Here is a 12,246-nt window from a genome sequence, read left to right on the forward strand (position 1 = left end):
TGATTTTCTCCATGTCTTCAAATAAACCCAAATACAATACTGGAGAACTAAATGAAAAAGGATTAGAAATTCCCTACGGCAGAAATCCAAGCAATAGTAGTTGATCCTATATCACAAGATCATAAAAGTATATATGTATATATATATATATATATATATATATATATATATATATATATATATATATACACACATATATATATATACACATATATATATATATATATATATATATATATATATATATATATATATATATATATATATATATATATATATATATATATCCCCATATATATATATATATATATATATATATATATATATATATATATATATATATATATATATATATATATATATATATATATCATATATATATATATACTTTTTCGGGAAGTTTTTTTTTTATTTACCGTCAAACTCCATCACATGACACTATAGTTAGTTATCCATAGAATCTATGCGTAAACAGTGTAACATTAGGACCATGTGTTAACAAGTAAACAACAATGATTATGTAGCCCCCAAAGCCAAGGCAAACGTACTGTTAGAATTTCATCCCTAAGCCACTTAGTTAATAAGGCAAAATACTTTGACTAAACACATATTTACACAATATATTATGCAATAATTTATTAAATTAACAATCATATAACAATCCGCTCTACTCCTTGTAATGGCCTAATTGCTAACAATTAAAAACAAATCAAAAAGTTTGTCGATGAATGCACATGCTAAATTTGACATTGTGATTTTTTAAGCAATTTTTGCTTTTTGTTTCCGCATAACACAAGATAATAATTTATGTGACGTACTATTGTTTTTGATTTGTCACATTATAGAGTTCCAAATAGTACTGCCAAAGCTTATTCTTAACTTACCGTTCATTATGAAGAGACATATAAAATCTTTTAATACTGGTAAATAAAGTAGCACCCAAAAGTCCAGCAGAAACTACTGCCTTTTTTTTCTTCCCTCTCTTCATTCCCTTCAGATTAATCTAGAACATGATGAAAGCATGAAACCAAGGCATGATGACTTCTAACGAACCAGACAAAACTTGATTAAAATATCTTAGAGGATCTAAGACATCTTTGCTAAAACCATTAACACTCTCAGGTAATTCAATAGGCTGTAACAATCTAAGGCGATACAAGGGACGAGGTGATTTCATGTCAGCAGACTTCACAATTAGGTCTGTAAAATATAGATCCAAATCACTCCTGAGAAATTTGACAGTCTCTTTTAAACCAAAATATGAAAGTAGATTTCTACCATTAGATGATATTTACCTGAACAATCTTCGTTGAACATTGAACCGACCGAGGAATCCATGGACTTCGAGGAATCCATTCTATGGATTATATCCACTTTAACGGATCTGGACCATAAAGAAAAACTTGAGTTATGTCTAGTCAGTCGTTTACGAGTTGAAGGACGATCCTGAGCAATTATGGGAATTATAGGGAAAAGTATTGTTTCTATAATAAAAATCAGAGTCTCAACTAAAAATGAAAAAGGATGACCATGCACTTTTTAAAATTTGGTGTTTTTTTCCAATGCGTGGGTCATTTCGAAAACAGTTTTCGTTTCTAATTGCCCCTTCCAGTCTTTAAAATATTCTTTAATTTTATCATTACTTAGCTCAATTTTTACTTGTTTGTTCAATTTACCCCAGTTAACAACAATTTTCTTATAATCGTCGAAATTATTAACGATTCCGTTCAAAAGCAATACTATTTGCCATACTATAACCATTTTTATGACTAAACTTTTGAAAAGAGATTTCGAGTCAAAATCGCAGTGAAGCTCTTTTAATAAACTGTTAAAAAATTGAAGTTTTATAATTTGTTGGTCTTGGAACTCTTGTTCTTTACTTTTCTTACCAGTTTTTTTAATAGTTTTTTTCTTGTGACTCTCAACTCTTACAAAATGGTACCTAAAATACAAGAAGTAAAAAGGAAATGTCCAATTTAGACAAGGACTGTTGTAAATTTCTACAGTGTTCAATCTTTCGATTTCTCTGAAGATTTTTTCTGGTTCATATTTTTTTTTGTAAGAGCTATCTGGACAAATTTCTGGTGAACAGGTTTTGAAATGGTTTGCTATTTCAGCAAGTAATATATTACTCTCTGTGTAGACAACGGTAACACTGGTGACCGCCCTACTTATTGCTTCCGTTAGGTCATCCATAAGATCAAGGTGTCTACGCTCTTGATCATCAAACAAACAATTTAGATTAAACACCAATCCATTGAATTCTGCAATAATCCTGGCAGAAATCGGGCAGAACGAGCCTCTCTCTTTATTCATCCTGTTACATAGGCTCCGTGTTTCTGAAATTATTTTGTCTCTGTCTGTAAATGAGAACGAATTATTAAGAACACATATGATAACGTGATTAAACTCAATTCCTCTTAGTGAAAATGTTTCACCAATATGTGTTTGTTCATGGACAGTACTTATGAGATGTGCATCTTCAATTTCTAGATCTTCATCACCAATATGTACAATATTCATGAGATTTTCCAAGTCTTTTAAGAAATTTGGAGTTATACGATCGTCTTTTTTGGCACTAGAATTAAAAAAAAAAGGATGGTATAAATGATATAACTTTACGAAACCGGCATAATATACTCTTTTAACCTAAATATCCTTACTTTTCTAGGCCCCTTAATCTGAAGCTATTCAAAATACTGTTCATTTATACGCTTTTCTATAATATCAAACCCAAAATAAAGAAAAAAGCCAATATGTGTGCATGTTTATTAATTGACAACTTTTTGGGCCCTTAGCCCCGATTACCTAATAAGTGTCCTATGTTTTTGTTTCTTTTGCTTAATTAAATTATTCCCACTCTTGGATTTTCTAGTTCACCACTTCCTCGTTTCTTTTACTTTCCAATCTTTGGTATTCCCTTTTAGCGTAGTGGTTTTTCTCGCAGACAGACTAATTACCTTGGATAGTAGTTAAAATGATTCATCTCTGGTAAAAATATATTTTTTGAACGGCTAGACTAGGGTAAGATTCGTTGGTGGTGGAATAGGAGAACTAAATTTTTCATTGGAGATGATGCATAGCTTTAAGTTGCACCCTGTGGGGACTGGGATTGGCTGATCCCCGTGAGTTGTACCTTCGATGGTTTTACTTTTGTCTCGGTAACAAGAGATATTTTTCAGTCTTTTTGTGAAACTTGTTTTGAAAAGAAGTAAGCTATTTTTTTTTAGTTTTAACTTATCCCAGAGTTGAGATAGTTTTGTGCTATGTGCTCTGGATTGCACCATTAACTTCATCTAAAAAAAAGGTAACTACTTAAGATTTAAGTTTTCCGTCACTTCCCGTTTCTTATACTAGTCCCCTTATTCAAAGCACTGTCCCAATTATCATTTGATAACTACCTACTGAACTTGACAATTTTTTGGAACAGACTCACGATATTTACAAAATTTGGGTCATGAAGCTATTCAGAGTATAAATCCCTCTGGGCTCGGATTTTTACTACTAATACCTGCAAAACAAAAGGCCAACCCTCCATGGGCCTGGTATGTGTTACCAAACAATTAGTCTTTATCAACTGTCTTATTTCATTTCTCCAATAAAATTTTTGCAGTACGACTTGGTTACATTGTATTTATAAATGTATGTCTTCCCTGTGATCAGAAACGTCTTGCTTCAAGTGCAAAGCTTTCTAATGCCTGCTCATCCCTCAAAACTCTGTTATACAACACTGAAAAGCATGGGTATCGGTGGCTAGTGATAGGTGACTTAAATTTTTAGTTTCATAACTCCTCTACTTGTACCAATTTAGTTTTAGAGTCGTTGGCAATTGCTTACCGTGCAGCACTTAAACCTCTGATTACAGTTATATTCGTACTAAGGGTACTGTTGCTAATATTGACCATTGTATTTGCTCTGCCGATGTTCCTTGCTCTGTTGTTTATGTTGATGAAGACGAAAATAATTTTGACCAGCTTCCCCTCTCTTACTCTGACATTAACCGCGGGTCCATCTAATGATCTTGGTGTTGTTACTAAAAAAAAGTTTTGTATGAAACAAAAGTGGAACAAGGCCAATTGGCTTTAATATACTTTTACCCTAATAGCTCTGTTGTCTTGTGTCATGATCCCTTTAATCTACTGTGCTTGGTTGTTTTTTTGCTACAAGCAAGAGTGCGACTGATTGCTTAGTACATCTGCTTAGTTGAGTGAATGAAACAAGCTGAAAATATGGCTGTCTCCCTTGTCCAGGTTAACCCTTGTTCGGGTTAAACTTAAAGCTCAAAACCTGATTTGGAAAGAAGACATTGGTCTTAAGGCCGTAAAATCGCTCTAATCTCTGACTTCACATCTGCATCACATGTGGGCGGCCCTTGCAAGGCTAAGTGTTTGATACAAAAGGTAAGAAAAATGCGGAGTTCCCTATAAGTGCATTAGAATGGAACGAAGTCATTTTTACGTCTAGATTTGATTCATTAGGAACCAGTGATGTTATCCCAGATTCTTCTTAGCTTAGGTATTATATAAAAAATTGTAGTAAAACTGAGTAAAGTTTTCATTATAATTTTTGGCACTTAGTTTCTGCACTGCTAAGTTTTGCAGTACCATGCTATTCCTGTATAGTTATTTGTATGCTTAAACTTTAGTTTAATCGATCGATTTTGGTGGGATTTGTGCACACCCCCCACGTTGTGATTGTCCAGTGCTAGTCATTAAGCTCCAGTTACTTTTTCAGTTCTGCATGTGTTTGTCAATCGTGCCTGATTTCTTTTTTTGCAGGACGGTAACTTCTACTCTTAAACGTGGGAAAGACTCTTTTGATTGCAGTTTATCTAGGCCTATCAATGTTGCATGCAATATTATTAAGAACATGTTCGGCTGTTATATACTATTGAACAAACTCAGAAAGACTCAAACCAATTTGGGTTTCAGCCTCGCATTGGGTGTCATCATGTGCATAAGGTTTTAGCTTCAATTCTTTATACTGCCCAGTCTAAGATTTATGAATTACATATTTGCGCTTTCTATTTGTCTAAAGCTTTCTACAGTAGTTGGTATGCAAAACTGTGGCATTCTTTATCAGAGTTTGGATTGGACCCTTCGGCAATAAATGTACTTAACTTTTCGTATAGTATTTCTTCGTTTGAAATCTGGTAGAGGGTTCTACGTTAATATACCAGTTCAATCCATAGTAGAATAGGCTGGATTGTCCTAATCTATTTATTGTTTGCATTAAAAACGTGTTATCAGGAATCATGCCTTCGTATTTTTGTACATTATTCGAACTTTCTTATATTGTGTACGCTGACAGTCTGCAAGTTTTAAGCCGAACCAAGTCTATTTTGGGATTATTTGTGCAATGTATTTCTATGATGTTCCGGAAAACTGGTCTTGCTTTGAGTATTAATAAATACAAATATTTATTTTTTAATTCCAAGTCATCAGCTCACAATATGCTCTGTGGTTCCTCAATAATTCATAATATTTCGAGTTTACTATGGCTTGGAATTAGTATAATTGTTCTACACTCCCTTTTTTGTGACTCCAGGTTCTGAGAGATGATAAAGAAAAGTTGAAGATTGGATATACGAAAATTGTACTTAAGTGTGAAAAAAAATTCACGCCAAGTTTTGCTAATATGTTTTCCATTTACTGTGACTATTCTGTCTTATTTTTAAGTGGTTTGTTTTCATTAATGAGTAAGAAAGTTTTGTGCCAAATCCATATTGCTTATTTTAGATATAATTTTTGCCGTACTTTCCCACTTCATATCGTAATACACATATAATTGGGAATAATGGTGCTACAGACATTGTTCAATCGTTTGAATTGCTTAGTGATAATTTAACAAGACACGCCTTTGTGTCCCTGTGCCCTAACCACAATATTATATATGTGTGTTTTTGTCTTCTATTAATATTTACGTTGTCTATGTCTCTCTTAATTTGCTTTTGCTGTCTTTCTAGTGTATTTTACTCTGGTCGTTTTGTTTAAAAGTGGATTATAGATAAATTATTATTAGCATAAAAGTGATTTATCCACAAACATCAAAGGTGTCATTGAAACTCTGTTCACCGGTATTAAATTTGAGATAAGGATTCAGTTGATGGCAATGTCTACCGATCTCCTATTGGCTCTATTCGTCTGTTTATACACACCCTTAATGATCTACAGGATACAATCATTAAGAATTTGAGTGAGTTAATTATTATTAGAGATTTTAACATAAATTTGATTTATACGAAGTCTTCTGTATCTTCATGTATCTTTAGATTTCCTCTCGTCTATGATTGCCGCAGTTACTTTATCTTTTATATATATCCCATCTTACATTAAAGAAAGAACAGCATCCTTGATTGACAATTTCTTCTGTATGCCTACTTTGGTTCAAAATTATGTCTTTTTAAGTAACGTTTCTGATCATTTCCTGGTTCATTCTCGCTACTGCTACTGTTTGTTACAAACAAAAAATGATTTTGAAATACCGGGGAAAATTTGTAAGCTTTGGTGAAAATCTATAGGCTTTTTCGAGTTAGATACAGAGATAAATTGTCAAGTTTTGTGAAATATCCATTATCTCGATGACTAATTTCAAAATTGTAAATTTGGTGTATTTTGGATTTTGGTGTACAGTTCCTATCATAGATCCGAATGTCTGTGTTCTAGTTTAGCTGGTTATAAGGGACCGATTAAGATTGATTGAGTCAGTTCTGATTCTGCCCTCGTCGTATGTGCATTTATTGATCCAACTATATTAGATGTATAAATAAACATTTTATTCTCTATACATAAGCTTTATGAAAGTTAGAAACGCTTAGCATCCTCCTGCAGTCAAAACCCTTATTGTTGGCCAACGCTCCCATAGGACTCCCAATAAGGGAGTCACACTTTACGATAATGTTATAATATTGATAATTTTGATAATACGATATCTAACATTGATATTTTAGTTTGATAAGAAACCAATTGTAAGATCTGATTTTAATCCTCTCGTGGGTATCACTTTCTATGGAATACCCTTCCTAATTCGGCTCAAGAATGCCACTCATTGGGTACCATCAAAAGACTTATAAGAAAAAATTTGGTTTCAATATTATTTATTATCATTATTGTCTTCTTTTTTTGCATTTTCCCTTTTTGCATAGCAGTGATGAATTTGTTTAACTTGTTTAACTTTTCCATGTATTAATTTATAGTTTTCTTTTTCTTCTCTTTTAAAGGCTTAGAAGCCTTTGGAGAATTATCACAAGATGTACATTGTCTGACTAATTAATTGTGACTAACTAATTAGTTACCCTTCTTGTGGTATATGATGAAGCATAAAAGCAATACAAAAAAGAATAAAGCTCAAATCGTACCTTTTCGGTATTGCGATGTTAAGATTTTGATATTTACCAAAATAAACTCTAAAAATGTAGTCTCCGGGATAAAAATGTGCTAGACACCAAAAATTTTAGAGCGGTTCGCACTTCACGCAACACTAACAGCTCCCTTCGAACTGTACTTCTTAGTGGGGCCGAATGTGGTCCATCAGTCCCACTGCAGTTTCAAAAGTGGAACACTTGAGTCTCACCGTTCTAGACCTCAAGCCTTGAGGTCTCAAAATATAATTCACGCAAAAGAAGTAATTGAATTTGCAAAGAAAATAAGAAACGTATCACGTTTCCATTTTCATTTTCCATTTTTCGCAACTCATCACAGTTTCCGTTTTCATGGTAGCTAAATTATATGAAAATGTGAATATTTAGCATAAACTCTTAAATAAATTTTTATTGAACTGTTTAAGATTGTACATCTGTAGTTGCACTTGTACAACCTTACAAATGAACTATTTCTGACCTTAACAAAAGCAACATATGACTGATTAATAACCAATCTCAAGTACACTTCAACAGGCTTACCTTACCGATGGCACTAAAATAACCTCGTTTTTAGAGTGTTACAATTGATGCCTGCATTATGAAATAAAAATTTGAAAAGGACTGTTTGCCCAAAACCCATAAATACAGTTCATATCACGAAAGAAAAAGAGGGAAGTCACAAGGTATCAGTATTCTTACTACATAGAACGATGAGAATTATAATCCCAGCCATCGAGAATAATTGCTGACTTTTGGAGCAAATTTACTCGATCTGGAAAAACTCTACTGAATTTCTGATTTGACAAAAAAGTTGTACAGATATACAAGTCAGTAGTAGGAAGACACCGGGTACAATTGTCGCATCTACTGCTGCTAAACGAACCAACTTAACCTAAGTTAACCTAACTGAACAGGACTGAAAAGCTATCTTTGGGGAATTTTGCCATGGTTATTGATTGTGAACGGTTAGCTTAGCGAAAAACTAAATATCAGCTGTTTGACAAGCTCATGTGTTTTTTTACAGCTTAAAAACTCTATTGTTGCGGCTCGTGCGTTTCCGACTTCCATTTACATGTTTTTGACTCAATAAAAATATACTGGCGTGTGTAAATTCTGTTCGTGTATTTCTGACATTTTGAAAAATACCTTCGAGTATAATCACATATTTCGTACTTTTGTAAAATTTATAAAAATTTACTCAAGATCGCTGACCGATAATCTATATATTTATCGGACCTATAGAGGTATGAGGTAAGAGATGTTCCGAAGAGGTGATCATGGGGGATGGCATTGTCCTATGGACTCCCCGCAATCCAAAACAAAACTTGGTAGGCTTGTAGTTGTAGAAATTTTGAATGAATACTAAGTCGATGAATAGTACACCATTTTTGTTGGCACTCAGAGAAACAAAGGCACGATGCTACCGTAGAAAACAATAATACCAAAGGGGAATAGATGACAGCCTTAGAGGGACTCTAGCGTTGATGTTTTTTTTTATTCTGACTCTACCGGCCAGTCATAATTATCTGTGCATTTTTTCTTTCATAGCAATGTCTTTTCACTTCAGTTTGAATTTCTACATGCATCTTGGAATTTCCATTTGGGAGATTATCAATGTTTTTTTTTATTTCTTATTATTAACTAGTTTTCTAAAACAATATTTAAGCTCATGAAAAATAAAAATATACATATGTGAAATCCTTTGGTCTTTTTTTAGCAACTATGCCCAGCTCGGAATATTAAAATTGTAATATTATTTAGGTAAGCTTTTTCCAATATGATTACTTCGTAATCATAGTGCGAAGTAATCATAATTATTACTTCGTATATTAAATTACTTCGTATATGAAAGAGGCTGTTCCCTGCTTAATGCCCCGCTCTTTACGGTAAATATTTTTACTGTTTTCAAAAGGAGAGTTGTGACAATGAGTCCAACTTTAACGTAAAGAGCGAGGCGTTGAGGAGGGAACAGTCCCTTTCATATACAAAGTAATTTCTCTTCATTTTAAGTGTAAATGTCGCTCCTTACTTTCAGTTAAAAAAACTTTTTATTTATTTATTTAATAAGAGTCAAGACTGGAGACCCTCACAGCAAATTAAAGATTTTACCAAAATGGTTTCTATGGGCACAGAATTTTCTTTTGGGTACAATATAAAGCCTAAAAACTTTACATAATAGATTAAAGAACGCTTGCTTACCATTCCATTACACCTTTAAACATCTCCATCCGAAAATTTGCTTCATTCTTCATCTTATCAGTTCTGATTACGGCAATTTCATTTCTTTCAATTCCCTCTTTATCCAATTTATGAAGTATTTCCTGTACTTTTGCTTTCATTGTGTTGCAATCCTTTACGCAAATAAACTGAGGTTTTTCTCCAATAACTCGAGTTCCTGGCCTGAAATCTAGACTAGAAATTCTTTCTTGATACTTTGATGATGATATATAAAGTTGATTTAAAACGGCGTGTATGCTTCCCGTATATCTTAGACTATCTGTAAGATGTACACAGCGCGAAGAATCGTATATTTCTTGTCCATTTACTCTTAAGCATGATAGAGGACAATAAACATTTTTTACAGGAGGCACGAAAGAATATGAAGTAATCCAACAGAAATTGGACTGCTGAATTGCCTTAATTATTTCAAATAATCCATGTTGATTATCAGAGAGCACACCAAGAAAAAGCTCTGCATGACAAGAACGTACATCATCACAAAACACTTTAAATTTTGTCCCTAAAGCATATTTTTCAACATGAAACACCTCTTTCGAGTCAGAGGAGCAAATTGCCTGCACCATTGGTCTTTTCCCACCAATAAATCTTATTAGTTTTGAAAGAGTTAGCTCTTTGAAACGAATTTCTGGTTTATTATTTCCTATTTGAATTTCAATTTGTTTCTTGATGGTCTGCCAAAAAGTGTTTTGAATAAAACGTAATGTTTTCTCATTTCGATGGTACACTAAGATGACTTCTTTCATCTCTTTATTTTGTTTTTTGTGTGACTGCCAAAGCTCTAAAAACACCCTGACCATTTTCAGTATTAAACAATAAGTTTTCCCAGTCCCAGGTAGACCAATAATCTGTAAAAAAGGAAGATCACATTCTGCAATCACTTTTTGAAGAGGGGTTAGGAATATTCCAGCTACATCTTTATTTGTTTCCTGGTTATTTTTATTCTTCTTTTTGTTTTCTTCTCTTTTGTACTTTTTTGGACTCTTCGGTTTGTATTCTTCATCCAAGAGTTTTTTTATATTTTCGTTTGGGTTTAAAGTATTCCATTGTATCATTAGACCCTTCGATTCATTGAAAGCATCCTTTGATATATTCAAAAAACTTAGATGGGAGCCGTAGAACCTGAAAAAGTGATAGTAAAAAAACACAAGTGCATCATCGTAGTTCTTAAGCTCTAGTCATGAGGTTCTCATGGGCATTTCCTTATTTCTAAACACTTATTTTACTAAAATTCCTACAAACGGAAGGAAGCACCAAATAGGCCACAGTGCATATTAAAGTAGGCTCATGGACGTAGTATTAATTACAGTAGATTCCAACGGTCGGCCTGTCGTATCAACAGCCATTTAGTAGAAGGATTAAGCACATTCTTCCTTGTTATTAATGGAGAATAACAAGAACTTCCGATCTTTACGTTTGAAAGACCAAACCCAGTGTGTGATACCCTCATAAATCCTACCCTGTATTTCTTAAGAGAATGGCAGGTATTTCGTGCTTATTTTATCTTGAATCAGACAAGAAATTTTTGCATGTATGATTGTAAGGCCGACCTGGCTGATTACTCCTTAATGTTTCAAATTTTGATTCCAACCCCCCATGTCTAAGCCGTAAGTTTTCCATGTTGAAATTCGGGTCATATACGTATATCCAATTGAAATTATTTGGAATACAAAGTAAGTATGTGGGCCAGGCTGCAACTCCCTCCACCTCTGAAGCCTCATTTTCCCTTCAATATGTTTGAAGAAGGATTAAAATGTTCTACATGCTATGAAGTTCTAATTTCTCCTCAATTTGCCTTAAGTGGGCCCTTGCACCCTCAAAAATTTTGACGTTTTCGAAATATCTCGAAGGTGTTTTACGAAAGCAAAACACATTATGTGTATGCTGGCTGTCAAAAAGAATAGTATGGGAGCTCTAGATCCATGACAACGTCATTTGCATGTTCAACCTTCACTGAGTTAGAGGAATGACCACCCTTAATATGCATATTACAGGTAGTACATACTAAATATTCATTCTCACAAGAACCTCTTTTGCCTACTTACATGGGTACTTCATAATCCTTAAACCCACAACAATTACATGATTAAATTTTTTATTTGAGTTGAACTAGACTGGTTTTATGACACGTGCTTGGGTAAAATAAACTGGACATCTTTTATAATACAAACTGACTTTTAAATATTCAAAAAATGACAAATCTGCTACCCCTTTTTTCTCATGACACGCGCTTGGGTAAAGTAATCCAGTGAGAATATTTTCTCTAATGAATGAATTGCTATGGCATACGTTAGAGGGAATTTATGGTCTTACATTGCCCACCTCCAAGGGGCCATCCATAACCCCTCCTCCAACTTTTTCCCCTTTTTTGACTTATAACTTCTTGGGACTTGGAATTTTTTGGGGGCTAAGGTCTTTTTTGGACCAATAATTTTTTGAACTTCGAAGTTATCGGGGGAATTAAAATTTTACGGGGGCTTACATTTTTTGGCACTTTTTTTGGCTCATTTTTTCCGTGTCTTAGAATGACATGTAATCTTTCATGAACGTGGTCATTTGGATTTTTTATTTGTCTCTCCCCGTGGTACTACCTAGTTTATTGTGTATTTTCAACCAGTACTTTTTTTTACATTGGAAATTTAAACGCT

At 33.5% G+C, this 12,246-nt stretch overlaps 1 protein-coding gene across 1 annotated transcript in view; it reads right to left on the reverse strand.

Annotated features, from left to right (window-relative positions):
* Window positions 1-604: 604 nt before the first annotated feature.
* Window positions 605-12,246, reverse strand: part of LOC136025136 (uncharacterized) — a 93,414-nt gene continuing 81,772 nt past the window's right edge. The window contains exons 6-7 of the mRNA XM_065700883.1: window positions 9,560-10,720; window positions 605-2,578 (exon numbers count right to left, since the gene is read on the reverse strand). Coding sequence (XP_065556955.1) covers window positions 1,540-2,578; window positions 9,560-10,720 — 2,200 coding nt within the window. The 3' untranslated portion in view covers window positions 605-1,539. The remainder of the gene's footprint in view (window positions 2,579-9,559; window positions 10,721-12,246) is intronic.

The sequence above is a fragment of the Artemia franciscana genome, chromosome 3, assembly GCF_032884065.1.
Source record: "Artemia franciscana chromosome 3, ASM3288406v1, whole genome shotgun sequence".
Classification (NCBI taxonomy): Eukaryota; Metazoa; Arthropoda; class Branchiopoda; order Anostraca; family Artemiidae; genus Artemia; species Artemia franciscana.